The 21,459-nt window shown below is 43.9% G+C and overlaps 2 protein-coding genes across 3 annotated transcripts in view; one reads left to right on the top strand and one right to left on the bottom strand.

Moving 5' to 3' along the window:
- The window catches only part of LPAR1 (lysophosphatidic acid receptor 1), a 153,301-nt gene extending 141,827 nt beyond the window's left edge, over positions 1-11,474 (bottom strand). Inside the window, exon 1 of one of the 2 annotated variants that reach the window (XM_043927938.1) lies at positions 11,343-11,474. The gene's annotated coding sequence lies outside the window, so the exon portion shown is untranslated. Of the gene's footprint in view, positions 1-10,288; positions 10,481-11,342 lie in introns of those variants that run through there. The other variant, XM_043927939.1, reaches the window with a different exon arrangement.
- Positions 7,862-15,063, top strand: LOC122709884 (basic proline-rich protein-like). Its single transcript, XM_043927149.1, has 3 exons — positions 7,862-7,897; positions 10,077-12,326; positions 13,074-15,063. Exons 1-2 carry the CDS (start codon positions 7,862-7,864, stop codon positions 11,373-11,375), a joined length of 1,335 nt encoding a protein of 444 aa, XP_043783084.1. The 3' UTR covers positions 11,376-12,326; positions 13,074-15,063.
- The last annotated feature ends 6,396 nt before the right edge of the window (positions 15,064-21,459 follow it).

Raw genomic sequence — 21,459 nt, 5'->3', positions numbered from 1 at the left:
TTTCCTGACCCAGCGGATCGAACCCACGTCTCCTGCATTGGCAGGCTGATTCTTTACCACTGAGCCACCAGAGAAGGCAAGCCAATATAATTTCTTGAAATGGAAATATTCAACAAATTCTTAATTTAAAATGGGCTTTTTTTTTTTTAACCAAGTAAAGAGCAAAGTTGTACTAGATCCTATTTTTAACCTTCATCAAGCAATTAAAGTTTAAATTTACTTGACCAAAGTTTATAAATCGCCATGACAAACCTTTGGTGTTTCTCAAAGTCTGGTCTTTAGGCTGAGAGGTTTTTGCTTGTCTTTTATGACAGTGGTGACAGTAATATGCACAAGGCTTTTGTCATTTCAGCAAGAAACTACAACTATATTTGCAGCTCCTCTCAGGCCCCAAATCACCACCTACCCTCTGATTCTTTTCAGGATTTATTTTCCCTCGCCGGAATGGATTGTTTCAGAGGCTTTTACTCCTCTCAAAGGAACATCAAACTGAAACTCTATCTCCTTTGTATCATCCCAGAACCACCTCAAGAGATGCTCTAGTGGATGTTCAGTAAATGTCTGACAACTGACAAAGCCATCTTAAGCACCTTCCGGAAAGAATGACCTGAAGAATCAAAATATGCCTTATTGCCCTTGTTAAGACACCTAGTATGTATATCAAAGGGGAAGAATCCTTTCACAATGTATACATGTGTCAAATTATCTCACTGTACACTTTAAATGTATTAGTTTTATCAACTACAACTCAAAAAGGCTAGGAGAAAAAATTTAATAATTTTAATTTTTGTTTTTAAAAATTAAAAAAAAAGTGAGAACCAGAGTTCCATCTATTTTCTTGATTTTTACCCCCTCAAACCAGTCCATCATTTTCTTTAATCAATGTCTCCCTCCTGTTTTATCCTCACCTTTTAAAGACAGAGTATCTATCACTCTTCTCGCTCCAAAACTTCTCTCCGGCTTACCACATAAATTTCACTGGTATTTACTCTGAACATATAACAATTACTCCTGAATACTGCCACGCTTTGACTTTTCCGCTAAACTTCAAACTCAAATTTCCAGCTGAAAATCTCACTGCCTCACTGGAACAATCCTCACATTCTCATGCCCCTACTCGCTGCTAAAGGCTTTGATGTGCCTTTTTTTGATCCCCAACAGCTCCCTGAAACCTTCTGTTAGTCCTTCAACATGGACCCGAAGCAGACCACCACTGGACCACAAATTGCAACCTGTCACTCACATGCAGCTCCCAGGCCTTCCTTATGACGCTTCCGTGTAGAATGACATTCTCAACCCACTTGCCACTGAGGCCAGAATACTGCTGCAAATCCTTCCTCTCCTCCAAGGCAGTTACTCTCTCTGTCCTCAAATATTCAGATGGCATTTCGTTTAAACCTTGGTTTATAATATTTATCACTGTACGCCTGATCTTAGGCATCTTCATCCATGGCTCTCCATGTTGAGGAGCTACTTGAGAGCAGGGAACCACACTTTCTTAGTGCTTGCTTTTCCTTTAAAAAAATTTTTAACACCGTAATGTCCTCAGCCAAGCATAGCGACTGTTCACAGTAGCGCACAAAGTCTTTTAGCTCGTGAAACTGAACTGACAAGGTCCCAGATAAAGGGAGGAGAGCAGAGATCCCACTGCATCTGGAAACCCAAGTCATCCTGCCCTAGACTTTGAACCTTCTGGTCCCTATGTCTACTCAGAAAGTAAAGCAAGCAGTTCTCTGTGGAATTACAATAAACCCTGAATACAGAATGAATTTCTCCTTTTCCCCACATGACTATAATCCCTCTCCCAACAAATCACAGCCCAACATGGCAAAGCAGTCGTTAACAAAAAGCAATCCTGTTTCAACTGTGCTGCTCCCTCCGTAGGAGCTCTTCATCCTTATCATTTGCAGATTGCCGGCTTCCAGGGGGCCCTTGTTAAATGCTCGCACAATGAAACCTGCCTATAATAAGTAACTCCCCCTATCTGCTCTGCTCCGGAAGCGGTTGATAGCGCAAAGCATGGAAGCTGGGCAAGGCCTAACAAAAGGTTCAAGGATGCCAAACACGTGCTCCTAAAGGCCCCTCCTTCCCTGCCTGAGGCCCGATGAAACACAGTCCTGGTGGAAATAACATTCCAGGCAATATTTGCTGCCCTGGTTGTCATGCAGCTGAAAATCATTTTGTTGGTTACACTCATAACCTTCCTATTTCTGAGACAAAAATTATTCTTTTTTAATTGGAGTATAGTTGCCTTACACTGCTGTGTCAGCGTCTGCAGCACATAAAGTGAATCAGACATACACACACATATAATTCCCTTTTTTCATTTCCTTCCCATTTATGTCACCACAGAGCACTGAGTCAGGTTCCCTGTGCTATACAGTAGCTTCTCAGATAAATAGTTATGTATTTTATGCATAGCATCTGTAGTGTATATATGTTCATCCCAATATCCCAATCCATCCCCCCCACCCCCACTTTCCCCCTTGGTATCCATGTTTGTTCTCGACATCTGTGTCTCTATTTCTGCTTTGCAAATAAGACCACCTATACCATTTTTCTAGATTTCACATATATGCATTATATATGATATTTGCTTTTCTCTTTCTGACTTACTTCACTCTATACGACCAGTCTCTGGGTCCATCCATGTCTCTGCAAATAACACAGTTTCATCCCTTTTCATGGCTGAGTAACACCCCATTGTATAGATGTACCACATCTTCTTCACCCATTCCTCTGTTGATAGGCATTTACGCTGCCTCCATGTCCTGGCTATAGTAAATAGTGTGGCAATGAACACCGGGGTGCATGTATCTTTCTGAGTTACAGTTTTCTCTGGGTATATGCCCAGAGGTGGGATTGCTTGGTCATACGATATCTCTATTTTTAGTTTTTTAAGGAACCCCCAGACTATTCTCCATAGTGGCTGTACCCATTTACATTCCCACCAACAGTGTGGGAGGCTTCCCTTTTCTCCACAATCTCTCCAGCATTTATTGTTTGTAGATTTTTTGATGATGGCCATTCTGACAGGTGTGAGATGATACCTCATTGTAGTTTTGATTTGCATTTCTCCAGTAATCAGTGATGTTCAATATCTTTTCATGTCTTTGTTGGCCATTTCTATGTCTTCTTTGGAGAAATGGTCTATTGAGGTTTTCTGTTGGGGACAAGAATTCTTAATTGAGTCATAGCACACTGTTCCAATTCAGGAAGAGCCATGCAGATTCCTGGGACCTCAAATGTCCGGCCTGTGATGGCAGTCTCATTCACAGCCTCTCTGAAGCCAACAGAGGCAGGAGGCAGCATGTGCATGCACAGACACACACCCCACACGCATCAATATACTGGATTGGCCCAGAAGTTCATTCGGGTTTTTCTGTATGCTCTTATGAAAAACTCAAATGAACTTTTTGGGCCAAATCCAACAAATAAACACAAACATTTTTGGAGGTTTGTATAAGCAAAAGAACAGGTATGGAAGGCTGTGTAACAAGCTGATAACAGAGGGGTTGGTTACATCAGAAGAGAAAGCTTGAAAGAGCAAAGGAATATTACTTCATTTACGTTAGACACATCCATAGTTTTTTAATTATTACAAAATTTGTATCTTTCTATACATGAACACAGAATCTTATTCTGGTGAGAACACTTTCTATTGTGTTCAGAGCCCTGAGAGACTTAAAACAGGACAAGTAAAAGGCAATTATGAAGCAGAGTCACGGTGATGACTCACTCATCACAGAGTCACTCAAAATAGGTCTGACTTCCTACCAAAGCTAGATATGGATTATTCTAGGAAGCAAGTCATCAACTGAGTAAAGAACCTCAAACACAAACTGGGGCAATATTAAGACTATCCAAAATGAGAAGGAAGCAAGCCAGGGCTATAGATAAGACACAAAGTTATGTCTGTCTCTAGACTTAGCAACTGGTAAATCCAGGTAAAAACAGTTCAAGTTTAAAAACTGAAAATAAGAATACTGGGATCCATCTTGTTCTCATCTTCTCAAGAAAAGCTAACTGATCTGAAAACACTGGGCCTAGTTTGAAGAAAACATTCCTGAAGTTGAAAAATAACTCAACAAAGAAGCTCCATATCTGATGTTTCAGAAGAACCTCTGCCATTAACATAATATGATAGAATGCAAGCTCCCTGAGGAAAAGGACTTTGTACGTCTAGTTTCCCACCGTTCGGCTCCCAGTACATGGTAGGTGTGCAATAGATACCTACTGCATCAGGAGTAAATGAACAAATTCAGGATTAAGGAAGAAGTAAACTAATCTAGAATTAGTAACCAGATAGTATCAGTGCCCATTCTTAGCTTACAGGGGCTTCCCTGGGGGCTCAGTGGTAAAGAATCTGCCTGCAATGAAGGAGACGTGGGTTTGATCCCTGGGTCTGCAAGAGCCCCTGGAAAAAGAAATGGCAACCCACTCCAGTATTCTTGCCTAGAGAATCCCATGGACAGAGGAGCCTGGTGGGCTGCAGTCCACAGAGTCACAAAAGAGTCGGACATGACTTAGCGGCTAAAGAACAGCAACATTCTTATTTTACAGATATAAAAAGAATACAACTTTGACTAACCACACTAGAAATAAAAAGCCCCTTGAGTCGCTCTATGTTGATCTCTTTTTTCTTTTCTGGGTCTCTTGGTTCATCTCTGAGGTTCCTCCCAGATCCTCATCTCCTAGGAGCCTCCCCTCATCCCCACCCCCACACCCGAGGAGCCAGGGCCCCTGCTTGGCGTTCCCATAGTTCAGTTCAGTTCATCTCAGTCGTGTCCGACTCCTTGTGACCCCATGAACCACAGTACGCCAGGACTCCCTGTCCATCACCACCTGCTGGAGTCCACCCAAACCCATGTGCATTGAGTCGGTGATGCCATCCAACCATCTCATCCTCTGCCGTCCCCTCCTCCTCCTGCCCTCAATCTTTCCCAGCATCAGGGTCTTTTCCAATGAGTCAGCTCTTCACATCAGGTGGCCAAAGTATTGGAGTTTCAGCTTCAGCATCAGTCCTTCCAATGAACACCCGGGACTGATCTCCTTTAGGATGGACTGGTTGGATCTCCCTGCAGTCCAAGGGACTCTCAAGAGACTTCTCCCCCTGAGCTTGTCTCCCTCATCACACTTGTTACCCTGAATTGCAATCCTCCTGTTACTATGTCTACAGGCTCAGCTTCTTCTGGAGGGTAGGAACCCTGCTTATTCCTCCCCACTCCCTGCCTCTATCTGGTACCTGGCACAATGCTTGCGTTACAGCAGGGTTACAGTTCAGTGCTGCTAGGAGTAGAACAGGACTTGTTTCCTCTGACCCCAGATCATTTCTCCTTCCAAACAGGCAAGGATATCTGTTAGGGCCAAGTTTCAGAATGAAGGCAGCTTGGGTATTGGTCAAGAAGAACCACTGAAAACATGGTCAAGTATAGAGGACTTACATGAAGTCAAATCCAGTCTATTGTTTTCAATTTAAGAAAATGGAAAAAGGAAAGCTTGCTAAGAAGGAATGGTTCACAGTAGCCTTCTCTGTATAATGAATCCTAAACCTTAAGAAGCAAAGGCGCACATGACGGCCATAATGAACAAGATTTCCCTTAACAACAGTTTCAACCTTGGAAATCCCACCCCAGAGAGATCCATAACCAGATTTTATTAGTCCAACTTTCTCTCTTTTAGAGAAAGAGGCAGTTTTGAAATCATTTTCCTTTGTCTCCATTTTAAATAAAGCAAACAACCTGATTTACCTCATTCAGGCTTACACATGTTTGTTTTAGCACTGGACTAAATTTGAGAGTCTGCCCTGTCATTACATCACTTTTTAAAAATAGTACTACAGAAATAAAATTATAACCTAAATCCATGTAGTAGTAAAACAGTCCTCTTATTTCTGGAAGAAATTTGAATGTTACATGAACTTCAAAGTTAAAGTTTCTATAGTGCTGGTTAGATGACAGGAGCCAACATCCAAGTACTGAGATAATTTTCTTTGCCCCCCTCCCACCCCCAAGTCAATAACAACATTACTTTGAAATCACACTAACCTGCTGGGGGGGAAAAAAGGCCAAGAAATTTAAATAAAATCACCACCATCAGCATTTCCCTTCTCCCTCCCCACCAAAAACAAGAAACTTTGGATTCCTTCAACTTAACTAATCACCTTAATTAATTGATTAAACTTGCAAACCCAAGTTCCCTTGTGAAAGAAAAAACACACTGTTGGGAGGATCATGCATTCAAACTGTATTCAGAAGACAGTATAAAGCAGCTGACCAAATCTTTCATCATCTTTCTCCTTATTGGCCCAGCACCCCCAAATTCGAAGGCAATTAGAAGAATAACTCCAGTCAGTTCCACCTTGGACATGCACCTGAAAGGCTACCCACTCCCACCTTTGACAGGAGGTACTGGGACGTGAGAGGAAACCTCGAGAGTTGCTGGAAGTCTCTCCCAAAAGAAGCCCACAGAGATTCTTCCTGTCTGAGAGATACTGAGCTACACACCTCAGCTCTAGAGATTTAGTGGGGAAAAAAAAAAAAAAAACCAGATGACCAGAAAGAAGGTTCTTAAGTATTCATCTACAGAATCGGTCAAGGCTTCCCTTGTAGCTCAGCTGGTAAAGAATCCGCCTGCAATATGGAAGACCTGAGTTTGATCCCTGGGTTGGGAAGATCTCCTGGAGAAGGGAAAGGCTACCCACTCCAGTATTCTGGCCTGGAGAATCCAAGGACTGTACAGTCCATGGGATCGCAAAGAGTTGGACACAACTGAGCGACTTTCACTTTCACAGAACTGGTCAAGCTCCTTCCATTAGAGGTTAAACTTAATAAAGGCTCTGCGGGGCCTGTGTCAATCCTGAAGGTAACAGCAACGGTGTTTCTCCTCTCCCCTCAACCCTGACCTTTTACAAGGCTGTCAACACCATTTTTATACTAATAATAATTCTCTTCTGTGCTACAAATATTCAACTACTATGGTTAAACACTATGTATAACATAAACAGGGTTGAGAATGTCAGTTGCCATTAGTCATGTTTAAATTAGTATTGACTAGCAGGCCCCTCCCTAAACAAAAACAGAATGAAACAAAAGGCTTTCTTGGTCAGCTCTGCAATTTTAACCCACGTGCTTCAAGGGACTCACAAGATCCAGGTATAACACAATAACATCATTAATTTTCACTATATTAAATCTCTCGAAAGAGCACTGTCAATTTGGGGACAATATGGGAGGAGAAACTGCATACCCTTTATTCTGTAACCTTTATATAATCTGCGTAAGCTGGCAGCAGTGCCCTAAAACTTGCCGTTGAGTTATACAAAGGAATGGAATGGAATCAGGGCCCAGGCAGCTGTCAATCATTTCAGCCCTCTCTAGGCCCAGGATTTGAGACTCAGTGTCTTCCTGCATTACAGGGTTAAATCACACATGCCCCTCCACATCCCTAGGTGGCACACTTCCTTAAAACAACATCCAAGGTCCCCCACAGTTATCACCTTACACCTCTCCAGCCTCATTACCCCAGATTCCAACAGTAAGTTCATGCCCCACCATTCATCTTTTCGGGACACGTCATTTTCATCTTCCAGCTCCTCTGTGCAGTCTCTCCCAGAGCCAGAATCCAGCTTCCCTTCCCTGGCATGCCGAGGCTCTCGGACTCTACAGCGGCCACCTGGTTATGCCACCCAGCTGCTGTATACTAGAAGCGGGCTGCATCTTTTCCCTCTGTACTGCAGCTCTTTCGAGAGCCTTTTTCTCATCCTTGTCTCTGCCACTGTCAAAGGAATTCAGTCACTACTTATTCAATTAAAATATCCTCCTTTTCTCCCAACCCTCCAAGGCATCCCTAATAGCTCTCGATGACATCGTTAAATAACACTCTACGGGTTGGGAAGGTAATGTGATATGTAAAAATTAGAAACCAAACAAGATGCTGAGTTAGCAAGGCCAGAGCAAGCTCTCAGACTTTAAACCAAGTTTTACAGTATCACAGTTGACTTAAAATATATCATGTCCCTCAAATGTGTATACATATGGGTACCAAAAACAAAGAAAGAAAAGGAAAACAGGCCAGACATCAAACACAGATAATAAAATCGTGACCTCAAACAAAATTCAGGTCTTTATTTGCTGGACACTTCAAGCTTCCCAGTGAAAATGATAACCATATACTCCACACAGGTTGCAACTTCCCTGACTGATCATCTGAAATAAGATTCTTGGGCCTAAAAATCATGAACTTCAGACTGACCGCCATTACGTATCAAAAAGGCTTACCAAGTGAGAGTTTTACTTTCTTCGAATTTTTCAGTAGGTCTTAATAGAATAGATCCAGTAAAAATTTGCGAAGTTTATGGCAAAGTCTTTCTTTTCTTAATCAAACTACTTTTCAGAAAAGGTTAGCTTAAAATAAAACTAGATGTTTTAAACTGCAGGTGTTAAAAGGGTGGCCACTTACACTCCCATGTCTGATATCTTTCCCCATCACTTGCAGTGATTCTGAGATCCACTGAGTGCCCATAGCTACCGCTCATCTCCAGCTGCTGCTCAGCCGGGTCCGACTCTTAGACCCCGTGGACTGCAGCCTACCAGGCTCCTCCGCCCATGGGATTTTCCAGGCAAGAGTACTGGAGTGGGGTGCCATTGCCTTCTCCGCTCATCTCCAGACAATGATGCAAATGGGAAATAAGTCAAGTCAGACTATGGACTCCAGGTCAATTTTATGGTTAAGTAGGCTCACCCACTTTAAATAAAGTGGGTAATGGAAGACTGACTGGAGTGGGAAGGGAGCAGGTATTACTGATGTCCTTATGGATGAGGAAAACAAAAAAACAGAGGAAAAATCAACTCCTAGCTCAGTTTTTTTCCCTCTCCTGGCATCTCCCACTGCTGGTTTTCTTACACCTTCTCAACCTGCTTGCCCTCCCCCATACCTCCCAGACTAACCGGTTTATACTCCCCTTTACTCACTTCCTACTGTTCTAACATGGGATAACACCCTCCAGTTTAGTTATCGGAAGGAGCTGGAAGGAACAGCAAAGATGATCAAACCCTTCCATTTTCCAGATGAGGACAGGGACAGGCAGAAGGACTAGTTGACCCAACTGGCTAAGGTTGTACCGCTAGGGGGCGTGGTGTGCCTGTGGTTCATTGTGATAACCCAGTCCTCCTGCTGGTCCTTCAGCCTGACCTTGCTGCCACACACTACCTCTTTCTCTGGCTACTTGGCTTCTTTATCCTCAAATTAAGCCGTATCAAGAAAAACGCAGTCTTAATAATGGTGATCATTATTCACAATTTTGCATTTGGGACAAATATGCTCCAGTCTCCCTGAATTGGAGAATCAAAGGCAGAAACAACCGGATGACATATGTGTGTTAACACAATTTAGTTCCGTCCAAATAAGCATAACTCCAGTACACACCCTTTTTCCTTGGGGCTTTACTACTCTTATCTGTCAAGGGAACAGTTTCTTAGGAGAAGGAACTTTGCAGGTTTTCCAGTGCAGTCTCCCTTTAACCGGAATTGAAAGCCCTGAATCACAGACCTCCTGCCTCACGGTTATAGTAGGCTGGGCAAATGACACTTAAGCAAATAGGTGAAAAACTCGGGCTGTTAAAGCCTGAAGGAATAGAGGATTTTGCTCTCCTAACTGCAGTTACCTGTTTCAAGATTCATGTTTGTAAATATGAGTTTATTCAACAGAAAACAATGCATTCACAGTGAAACTTTAACAAGCCAGCGCTCACTGGAAACCCACGTTTACAAAAACTCCATAGATTTCAACAAAAGGAAAAGAAAGAGAAGTAGCAGCAGAGAGCAGGAATCTCAGGCCCCAGACTGAAGGCAGCAACAAGTCCTGGATCTTCGATCTTACACATCGAAGTCCAAATTGCAGCAAAGAAAAAATAGAATAAATGGTAAGTCCATTCACAACAAACTCGTCCTACACACACACACACACACACGCACACACACACACACGGAGCCCGTCGATTTCAAAACCACCAACTCAAAGCCAGGTCCCTCCCTTGCCTTAAGACTTCCCAGTTACTTGATAAACGTGTTTGTTAGGCGGGTGAGCAGAAACTTAAGCTTAAAGTCCTCAGCCGGGAGAGACGGCTGAGTGGGGGTGAGAAGCAAGTGGTGCGGGAGCCCGGCGCTGCGGGGCTCGAGGACCCCCGGGGGCCCAGGTCCACCCGGACGCGGCTTGGGGAGGACGTCGAGCGCCCCCCGCCTGCCTTCTTGTGCCCCCACCCAGTCCCAGGTAAGCGGGGACCACCTACGTGTCACTTGGGCGGGTCCCGATCGCAGACACAGCGTGGGCCCCGAGGCGCGCTGAGGACCGGAGGGCGGGGGCCCCGGGCGGCTGCGGCAACTGCTCTCCCCAGGCTCGGTCAACTGGTTGGGGAGGCCGGCAGCGCCTCGCTCCTTCAGGCTGGCCCGCGGGCATGGACACCCACCCACACCCGGAACAGGCGCGCGAGTATACACACACACAAACACACGCACCCACAGCCACAAAGCGCGTCTGCCGCCGGGCAGCGCGATCCCGGGGCGCCCTTTGGCCGCAGAAGGGACCCGGCGGCCGCTGGCTCGGCGTTCAGAGGGTACCGTCTCCCCGCGCCGCGCCCGCGCCTTTACCTGCGCCCGCCGCCGCCGCGCGTCCGGCTCCCGCCGCCCCCAGGCTGGCCTCAGGCTGCGCGGTCAATCCCCGCAGCCCCCGCCCCGCGGCCCGCCGAGCCCGGCCCTCCGCCCGCCCCTCGGCCGTCGCCCGGAGCGGGGCCGCCCCCTGCGCCCACCCCGCCGGGGTCCCGCGCGCGGCCGGGAGGCCGGGAAGGGCTCGGCAGCGCGGGGACCCTGGCCGCCCGAGACCCGGGCGGGCTCCGCTGGGGGACAGGGGCGTCGCGGCTCGGGGAGCGTCTGCCGCCGCTCGGCCGGGAGTGCTCCGGCTTTGGCGCGCTGGCAGGGGCGGCGGGGGAGGGGGCGCCGAGGGAGGGCCACGGGAGCCGCGCCGACGCCGGCCGCCTTCTTCCTCCGCCTCCTTTTCTGCTGGCTCCACGTAGCACAAGTCAGCAAGTCCTGCACCTCTTGACTCCCTCCCCCTGGCTCATTCCCTTACCTGGCGCGACGCCCCCCGAGCCCCGACCCTCGGCGCTCCTCCTCCCCCATTCAGTTGCTGGACCCCCAGCCCCGTCTGCAGGGCGGGGGCGGAGGGCAGCTCGAGCCTCCCATTCATTATCTTCCCAGCGCCCCCCACCCGGAGAGGACCCACCCGCAGCCCGAGACCCTAGGGCCTCCAGCTCCAGCTCCCCACCCCCCACCCGCTCCCGCGCTCACCTCTGCGACCGGCAGCTTGCGGAACTCGGATGACCACCCCCACACGTTGCATTTTCATTTTGTCGCTCTTTTCTTCCCACTTGAAAAGCTCTGGAAGACATCGCCGGGCCCGCGGAACCCCTAACGTCTGGCCTCTGGCGTAGTTCAGTATCCAAACTTTCCAGCAGGCACAGTTCTCCCAGCGCAGCTTTTAACTCGAAGCTGCGAAGAACGCGGAGTCAATTTTGCTGCCGGGAAGGTGCACACGTTTCCATTTCCGAGTTTGCGACTGACTGGGTCTGCAAACCAAAGCGAGTGTGACTGTGCTCCCCTTGTTCTCCATATCCATGATTATAAATTTCTCTTCCGCTTTCCCAGTCTGCACTTGCACTTCGCCAAGCCAAGTGCAAACTATCAATTTTAGAAGAGTAATTAAGGGCGGGGAATACACACCTGAAGGCGTGGGCGGGAGCGGTGCGGGACTGAGGCCTGGGGATCCCTATCCGGAAAGGGGCAGCCGGAGAGACTCGCCCGGGTTCTGAACACCACCCAGTCCACGGGGCGGGGGCCACGGGTAGGACGCGAGGGCTCTCCAGCCGCGCCACCCCCTACCACCTACCACCCTTGGCTTCCAGGGGTGCTGGCAGTCCTCTGCCTCTGGCTCCACTGCTGAAGCCGCAGCACAACAGAAGTGGCTGCCTACAAGTAAAGACTGCAGACTCTGGCCTGAAACGGCACGTGGGGGCCACTCCCGGTGTGGCAGGGAACTTGGCAGGACTGATCCAGCTACCTGTAAGAAAGAAAGGCAGAACCGCGAGGGAGGGCTCCGTTGGTGCCGGTCACTCGGTAACCTAGGGCTTTGCAGAAAAGAGAGGTCACTGGAAACCGCAGCGAGTGGGGAGGGGAAGACTTCTTGGAAGGGATGAGAACTTCTCAAGCTTCCAATAAGGTATAGCTTCGAAAAGAACATGACCATCTCCCGCAAGTGACTGCTGAGAACTTTGGGTGAGTTGGTCTCCTGGTTTTCGCAGGATGCTCAAGGCTAAGAACCAGACTGCTCGGCAATTACTATCTGAGATTGTTTCCTTTTTCAAACAATGTATCAAATCCCCTTTGTTAAAAAAAAATCAGCTTTAAATGACTGCCTTCTCCCCTTTCCTACCAATTTATAATTTCTTTTGTAATAATGTGAAAAATTAGAAATTTTAATACATGCACGGTGCTAGTATGTTCATTTACAGCATGCAGAAAGTATATAAAAACTCTTATCACACGAACAGTGAGAGCTGATCTTACACCAGGACGAATAGGAAAATATTCACTATATAATCTAAGTATAATACAAAGTATATACTGGTAAGAAAAGAAAGAATATACTTGAAAGGGACTTTTGTTTTCAACTATATCTCTACCCAACTCAGAAAACTCACTTAGCTAATTTTGTCTTTCTACTACACACTCAGTATTTACTGTTCAGTTTCTCAATACTAAAACTTCTATATCTAGTAAAAAGAATACTTTAAAATTGTATTGAATTTTATTAAAAATACTTATATTAATTATAGCAGTAAATAGTATCAAATAATCATTTAATTAATTTACAAGTTAATTATTTCAATGTTTAGGCCTTCCTCATAAATCAAAGGTAAAGTGTGAATGAGTTTCTTGCTGAGCCCTCAGCTTGAATGTTTTCCAATATATTTATTTTTTCCAATATATATATTTATTTCACCTCCAATATATTTATTTCAGGAATATGGCTGCTTCTGCTTTGACTACATGTTAACTGACCAAACTACTCTCTGGTCCTTCCTAACATCAAATGAGGAATTCTGTCCATACAAGATAAGTATACAAGTATACAAGAGTTTCCAATTTATTTGCTTTAAAAAAATTTATTTCCTCTTTATTGGCCGACTGTCCTACTGTGGTCTAGAATGAATTAGCAAAGTACAAGGTCAGCCTGGACAGACTGGTCTCCCTGACATGTGTAGACCTGCCTGAATGAGACTGCTCTGCACCCGGGTTTCATTCAATAACTTTAAAATCAACTCTAGGTCATATGCCCATTTGTAAACAGAGAGAGAAAATGAAATCCAATACAGAATCCAGTTCATTACAGAGATTAATCCATCAAAACAAGTATTACATTCCAAACAAGTCAGTTTTCTCTTCTGTAAAATGGGATGATAATACTAATTCAGTCTACTCTGTTGGGTTCCAAGCTGCCTTTATCAAAGTAAGATAATACATTTGAACAGACTTCAGACACAAAAGTAGGTGATGTGATTTCAACAGAGATGCAGAAGGATATCTTGATGTTCTCTCTTTAATGTTTTTATCTGTCTGTGGCCCTCTTGCCATTCAAACTGATTCCCTTTCTTGGATAGGCAACTTAATGCTTTTTGTCCTAACCTTTCTGTCTCATCCTCTGCCAAGCAATCTTTCTCCAGGTCTGTTTCTTCAAATGACTTCAGCAGATGGAGAGACTCAAAGACAGTGGTGCCGTCAAACATGAGAAAAAATATTTTTAGAAAAATAAAAAGAATCTGAGTGGGGAATACTTCCAGCACAGTTTACGTTAATATCTTAAAGGATAACAGTAGACTTTGTCAGGTTATTGCTGTTATTAGTGGTCCAAGGACTATAATTTGCAAAAAGCATTTAGGACTGAAACACTGGCTGTCACTACTTTGGGCTCTATTATCTGTTCAGAAGGGGCTACTGATCACGCCAGTTCCCTCTGCCTCCCCACATTTCTTCCGTCTGGCCAAAAGCCTTTGAAATTTTTTATTAGAGAGTAATCAAAACTATCAGCAAAAGAGATCTGTTGGAAACTTTCCCTCCAGTCTATGAATGTAGAAAGTATATTCTGGTGAAACAACACCCTGAGAGAATTCAGCCTGCTTGGGAAAGTTTTTCAGGTGCCTCTCAGACAGAGGTTTCTTCCTTTTTAAAATGGTATATTTATGCCTCTCTGGTGTTTTTCCCCTTGATCAGAAAGAAATCATTCTCCTTTGGAAACCTTTCTATTTGAAAAGGCCAGTGGCAGAGGAAGGTGAGGCAGCCCAGTGTAGTAACAATAAATAAAACTCTTCAGGGTAGTAGCGACATCTGGAGACTCTCGGAACGGGGAATAGAAGATGGGATTGTGTGTGCAGCAGCCCTGCATGAGGACCAGACTGCAAGGAAATGAGAGCCCTAAACAGAGTGACTCTCTGCTCACCATTTTCTTATCACCTATTTCTGCATGAATAATCCGGGTAATGTCTGAAGTAGATCAAGGTCAATCAATCTTTTTCTTGTAGTCTCCTTCACCCAAATTAAAAGCTTTTGATCTAAAATGGTGTTGTGGTTTGGGAATGAAGAAGAAAATATATAGTTGTGTTATATATAATTTTAGAGCTAAAAATAGACCTAAATATTTTTAAAAAATCATACAAAGGGTCACAAAACAAAAAATTAGTTTTATAAAGCAATAATAAAACTAGTGGATTTATAGGTGGCACCACTGGTAAAGAACCTGCCTGCCAAGGCAGGAGCTGTAAGAGACATGGGTTCAATCCCTGGGTCAGGAAGGTCCCCTGGTGGACAGCATGGCAAGTCTGGCATGCCAAGTCCAGCATTCCTACCTGGAGAATCCCATGGACAGAGGAGTCTGGCGGGCTACAGTCCACAGGGCCGCAGAGTCAGACACGACCAATGCAACTTAGCACACACACAGTAGACTCATAGTGGGAAAGACAGAAAAGAAGCAAGACTATGCATAAGATTATAATTATACTTTTGCCCTCACTTCATGGTAAATAAATGGGGAAAAAATGGAAACAGTGAAAGAATTTATTTTCTTGGGCTCCAAAAATCACCACGGAGGGTGACAGCAGCCATGAAATTAAAAAGATGATTGCTTCTTGGAAGAAAAACTATGACAAACCTAGACAGCATACTAAAAAGCAAAGACATCACTTGCCAACAAAGGTCCATCTAGTCAAAGCTATGGTTTTTCCAGTAGTCATGTATGGATGTGAGATTTGGACCATATAAAATGCTGAGCAACAAAGAACTGATGCTTTTGAACTGTGGTGCTAGAGAAGACTCTTGAGAGTCCCTTGAACTGCAAGGAGATAAAACCAGTCAATCCTAAGGGAAATCAACCCTGAATAATCATTGGAAGGACTGATGCTGAAGCTGAAGCTCCAATACTTTGGTCACTTGATGCAAAGAGCGGGCTCATTGGAAAAGACTGTTGCTGGGAAAGATTGAAGGCATGAGGAGAGGGGGTGACAGAGGATGAGATGGTTGGATGGCATCACCAACTCAGTGGACATGACCTTAAGCAAATTCTGGGACATAGTAGAGGACAGGGAAGCCTGGCATGCTGCAGTCCATGGGGTCACAAAGAGATGGACATGACTTAGCAACTGAACAATAACAACAGTACATATTGTAACAGAGGTAACTACACTATACATTCTTGCCTTTTAGGACACCAGTTAGATTAGATTTCCAGCCTCTTTTGCAGTTAATTAAGCCCACATACCTGAGTTAGCTCCTGTAGAACTTGAGCTTAAGTGACTTCTGTCGATTCTAGGATTACCAAAGACTCTTCTTATGTGTGCTCCCTCAGGTTCTCTGTCCTTTCTGTTGACGAGGATGGTGATGCCCATGCCAACCTTGGAAGCCACCAAAGATGGCAGGCAGCCAAACTCCTGACGCTTGTGTGTCCACGTGGAGGAGAGCCTCTCTACCAATGTGAACATCTCTCTGGATTTTAATATGAAAAAGAAATTTTTTGTTCTTTGAGCCACTATATTTGGGAACTCTGTTACCTTGGCTTAACTGATATACATATATGTATATTATACATATATATATACATATAGTCATAGACATTTTGACTATAATCTCAGGGGTTCAATGATACCCTGTAGCCTAGATTGTGGCTTGATCTGAGAAAAGGAGAGATTTCTGATGACCTGCTCTCTGGAGTGGGCATTTGTCAGAAGTGGGCAGATTAGAGATGTTACAAACTCTAATGTACAAATTCTTTGTAAAAACTCTACCTCAAAGCACTGGTTACATTTAACTGAATGCCTCTACCAATCCCCCTGACTTCTCTGACAACATTTACTCTTCTAGAAGAACAGGCAGAGTAAATTCCACAGATTAAACAATAATTATGGACATTAATGGAAGACTAGTCAGCAATATCAGGAACAGACTCCTGATATACACAACAATATGGATGAATCTCAAAAACATGCTGAACAAAATCAGACAGATCCATAACAGTGCATACTATATGATTTCATTTCTATGAGGTTCCAAAACAGGTAAAACTCATCTGTGATGTCTGAAACAGAACAATGGTTGTAAGGGACTGGGGATTGACAGAAAAGGCACACAGGAGAATTTCCTGGGGTAGGAGAACTATCCTATATCTTGCTTTGTGTGGTGGTAACATGGGTGTATGTAAGTGAACAAACTCACTGAACTGAACATTTAATGTTGATGCAACTGATTATTTGTAAATTATACCCAAATAAGATACTTTAAAACACAGGTATAATTATCTGGATATATCCATACAATGGTATTTCTAAGGCAAACTATTATGGAATAATACTCAGCCACCACATACCTCCTCTGGGGGATACTGTTATGAATGAACATATATAACCACTATGACATCCTAGAGAATGATTGTACTCCTATATAAAACCGAGACACACTATACACATGTCCTAAGAAAAATTAACTTTATAATAAGCAAGTCAGGATAAAGAACAAGTTCCTACTATTCAATATCTGATAATAACCTATAATAAAGAAGATATATACATGTATAATTGAATCACTTGTATACACCAGTATCTTACATGACACTGTAAATCAACTATATGTCAATAAAAAAAAAGTTTTTAAATAATAAGCAAGTCAGTAGAGTATTCCTATGTATGAAGCCTGTGATTTTCCATGGCTACTATCCTAATTTTATATAACCATAAAATATATAATTAATAGTATGTATCTTCTGGCTTTAGTAAGTATATGACCAAACAATTGACCAAACATGACCAAAATTTTGAGATTTTTATTCTACGTTTTCTTCTTCCTGTATTTCCACTTTTGTTCTCTCACTGTTGAATAGCTGTATGTTCTGTGCTCATTGCTCAGGAAAGTATGTAACAAAAGAGAGAACAGAAAAACCAAAAATCTTTATAGAAAACCTAAGCTCCTAGGAGAAGGGGATTTAAGGCATAAATGGTACGTACAGACCTGAAGGAAGAACAATACTCTTGGAGTGTGAGAGCGACAGGGAGAGGTCTGTGTATCCTGAGGACAGAGGGCTGCCGTTACAAAGTACTACAGACTGGGTAGTTTAAACAGAAGTCCATCTCCCACTGATCTAAAGGACAGAAGTCCAAGATCAAGGGTTCCTTCTTCTGAGGCCTCTGTCCTAGGCCTGCAGATGGTGATTTTTCTCCAGATGTCTTTACGTGGTCTCCCCTCGGTCTGTGTGTATCTGTGCCCTAATCTCTTCTTATAAAGACAGTCCTATTGGACTAGCGTCCACCCTTATGACCTCATTTTACCTTAATTACCTCTTTAATGACCCTGCCTGCAAATACAGTCACCTTCTGAGGTGCTGAGGGTTAGGATTTCAAGCTATGAAATCTTATTCATGATTGCTAAGAACCTTTAGCCACCCTGTATCTGCACCATGGGAAGATTACAAATCTCGAATAGGAATTAACTTGATATAAAATATGGCCACAACCCTGGGGGGACTGCTCTACAGGTAAAAGACATGACCTCATAGAAGTCGCTGCTAATACGCAGAATACAGAGGCACAGAGGCGGGGGGGAGGCAGGTGTGCAGTTGAAACAGTAGCACAGGATACTTTAAAAACCCCTGGGAAGACGCAGTATGATCAGGAGGAAGGAAGGAGTAGCAATTGAGCCTTGATATAATTTGCTGATGAGGTTAATTCATCTCCAATTTCTGAGAAAGTATCTAGAAAAAATACCTCTGAAAGGTTATCTAAAATCTGTTTCTGAGAGCTTAAGTTTCTAAAAGATGAACAGCAATAACAATAACTGGACTTCTTCCCAGAGAGAGATCTGAACTGACTTGTAGGAATTTACACTAAGAGGTCATAGATTTGACCCATTAGGGATAGGTTTTGACAAGAATAAATTACACTGAGTATCATAATCTATTCCAAGATGAACTTGAATGAACATGATCCTCTCCCTTCCATAATTCTTCCAACTGGTAAAGGAGAGGGAAGAGGTGGAATTCCTGCTCATCTCCACAAGCAGGAATGCTGGGCCCACCTTTGTCAGCAGCACCAAGGACATGTGAATAAAGTGGCCACCATGGCAGAGAGGGAGGCTAAGCATGAGTTGACTCCACTTTCCAAAGCTGATCTCTCTAATGCTGCTTCTGAATGTCCACACTGCCAGCAAAGGAGGCCAAATCAAAGCCTGAAGTATAGACATAGCATGGACCAACTCTGAACGTCTGGTCATAGTTGTTCAATCACTCAGTCGTGACTGACTCTTTGCAACCCCATGGACTGCAGCATGCCAGGCTTCCCTGTCCTTCACCATCTCCTGGAGCCTGACTCATGTCCATTTAGTCAGTGATGCCATCCAACCATCTCATCCTCTGTCATCCCCTTATCCTCCTGCCTTCAATCTTTCCCAGCATCAGGGTCTTTTCTAACGAGTCAGCTCTTCACATCAGCTGATCAAAGTATTGGAGCTTCAGTTTCAGCATCAGTCCTTCCAATGAATATTCACTGATTTCCTTTAGGATTGACTGCTTTGATCTTGTTACAGTCCAAAGGACTCTCAAGTCTTCTCCAACACCACAGTTCGAAAGCATCAATTCTTCGGGGTTTAGCCTTCTTTATGGTCCAACTCTCACATCCGTACATGACTAGTTGGAAAACCATAGCTTTGACTATATGGACCTTTGAAGCAAAGTAATGTCTCTGCTTTTTAATATGCTTTCTAGGTTGGTCAAAGCTTTTCTTCCAAGGAGCAAGTGTCTTTTATTTTTTTATTATTATTTTTTTAATCCATTTTCTCTGAATTTCAAACCAGCATGTTTTTTGTTTGTTTGCTTGTTTTTTTATCCATTTTCTCTGAATTTCAAACCAGCATGTTTTTTTTGTTTTGTTTTGTTTTTTATCCATTTTCTCTGAATTTCAAACCAGCATGTTTTTTTTGTTTGTTTGTTTGTTTGTTTTTATCCAAGCAAGTGTCTTTTAATTTCATGGCTGCAGTCACCATCCGCAGTGATTTTGGAGCCCAAGAAAATAAAGTCTGTTACTCTTTCCATTGTTTCCCCATCTATTTTCCATGAAGTGATGGGACCAGATGCCATGATCTTAGTTTTAGTTTTTCTGAATATTGAGTTTTAAGCCAGCTTTTTCACTCTCCTCTATCACCTTCATCAAGAGGCTCTTTAATTCTTATTTGCTTTCTGCCATAAGGGTGGTGTCATCTGCCTATCTGAGGTTATTGATACTTCTCCCAGTAATCTTGATTCCAGCTTGTGCTTCATCCAGCCTGGCATTTTGCATGATGTACTCTGCATATAAGTTAAATAAGCAGGGTGACAGTATACTGCCTTGTTGTGTACTCCTTTCCCAATTTTGAACCAGTCCATTATTCCATGTCAGTTCAGTTCAGTTCAGTTCAGTCGCTCAGTCGTGTCCGACTCTTTGCGACCCCATGAATCGCAGCACGCCAGGCCTCCCTGTCCATCACCAGCTCCCGGAGATCACTCAAACTCATGCCCATCAAGTCGGTGATGCCATCCAGCCATCTCATCCTCTGTCGTCCCCTTCTCCTCCTGCCCCTAATCCCTCCCAGCATCAGGGTCTTTTCCAATGAGTCAACTCTTCGCATGAGGTGGCCAAAGTACTGGAGTTTTAGCTTCAGCATCAGCCTTTCCAATGAATATTCAGGACTGATTTCCTTTAGGATAGACTGGTTGAATCTCCTGGTAGTCCAAGGGACTCTCAAGAGTCTTCTCCAACACCACAGTTCAAAAGCATCAATTCTTCAGCACTCAGTTTTCTTTATGGTCCAACTCTCACATCCATACACGACTACTGGAAAAACCATAGCTTTGATTAGAAGGACCTTTGTTGGCAAAGTAATGTCTCTGCTTTTTAATATGCTGTCTAGGTTGGTCATAGCTTTTCTTCCAAGAGCAAGCATCTTTTAATTTCATGGCTGCAGTCACCATCTGCAGTGATTTTGGAGCCCCCCAAAATAAAGTCTGTCACTGTTTCCACTGTTTCCCCATCTATTTGCCAGGAAGTGATGGGACCAGATACCATGATCTTAGTTTTCTGAATGCTGAGTTTTAACCAAACTTTTTCACTCTCCTCTTTCACTTTCATCAAGAGACTCTTGAGTTCTTCTTCACTTTCTGCCATAAGAGTGGTGTCATCTGCATATCTGAGGTTATTGATATTTCTCCCAGCAATCTTGATTCCAGCTTGTGTTTCATCCAGCCCAGCATTTCTCATGAGGTGCTCTGCATATAAGTTAAATAAGCAGAGTGACAATATACAGCCTTGATGTACTCCTTTACCAATTTGGAACCAGTCTGTTGTTCCATGTCTAGTTCTAACTGTTGCTTCCTGACCTGCAGAATAGATTTCTCAAGAGGCAGGTAAAGTGATCTGTTATTCCCACCCCTTTCAGAATTTTCCACAGTTTGTGGTGATCCACACAGTCAAAGGCTTTGGCATAGTCAATAAAGCAGAAATAGATGGTTTTCTGGAACTCTCTTGCTTTTTTTAATGTTCCAATGGATGTTGGCAATTTGATCTCTGGTTCCTCTGCCTTTTCTAAATCCAGCTTGAACATCTAGAAATTCATGGTTCACATACTGTTGAAGCCTGGCTTGGAGAATTTTGAGCATTATTTTGCTAGCGTGTGAGATGAGTGCAATTGTGCGATAGTTTGAGCATTCTTTGGCATTGCCTTTCTTTGGGACTGGAATGAAAACTGACCTTTTCCAGTCCTGTGGCCACTGCTGAGTTTTCCAAATTTGCTGGCATATTGAGTGCAGCACTTTCACAGCATCATCTTTTAGGATTTGAAATAG

Source organism: Cervus elaphus, chromosome 16 (genome assembly GCF_910594005.1).
Source record: "Cervus elaphus chromosome 16, mCerEla1.1, whole genome shotgun sequence".
NCBI classification, from domain to species: Eukaryota; Metazoa; Chordata; class Mammalia; order Artiodactyla; family Cervidae; genus Cervus; species Cervus elaphus.
This window is presented reverse-complemented; position numbering and strand designations above follow the sequence as displayed.

Coding starts and splice junctions, on each gene's coding strand:
- LOC122709884 (XM_043927149.1), top strand. CDS start 7,862: ATGACATCGTTAAATAACACTCTACGGGTTGGGAAG. Junction 7,898..10,076: donor ACACTCTACGGGTTGGGAAG/GTAATGTGATAT, acceptor CGTGTTTGTTAG/GCGGGTGAGCAGAAACTTAA.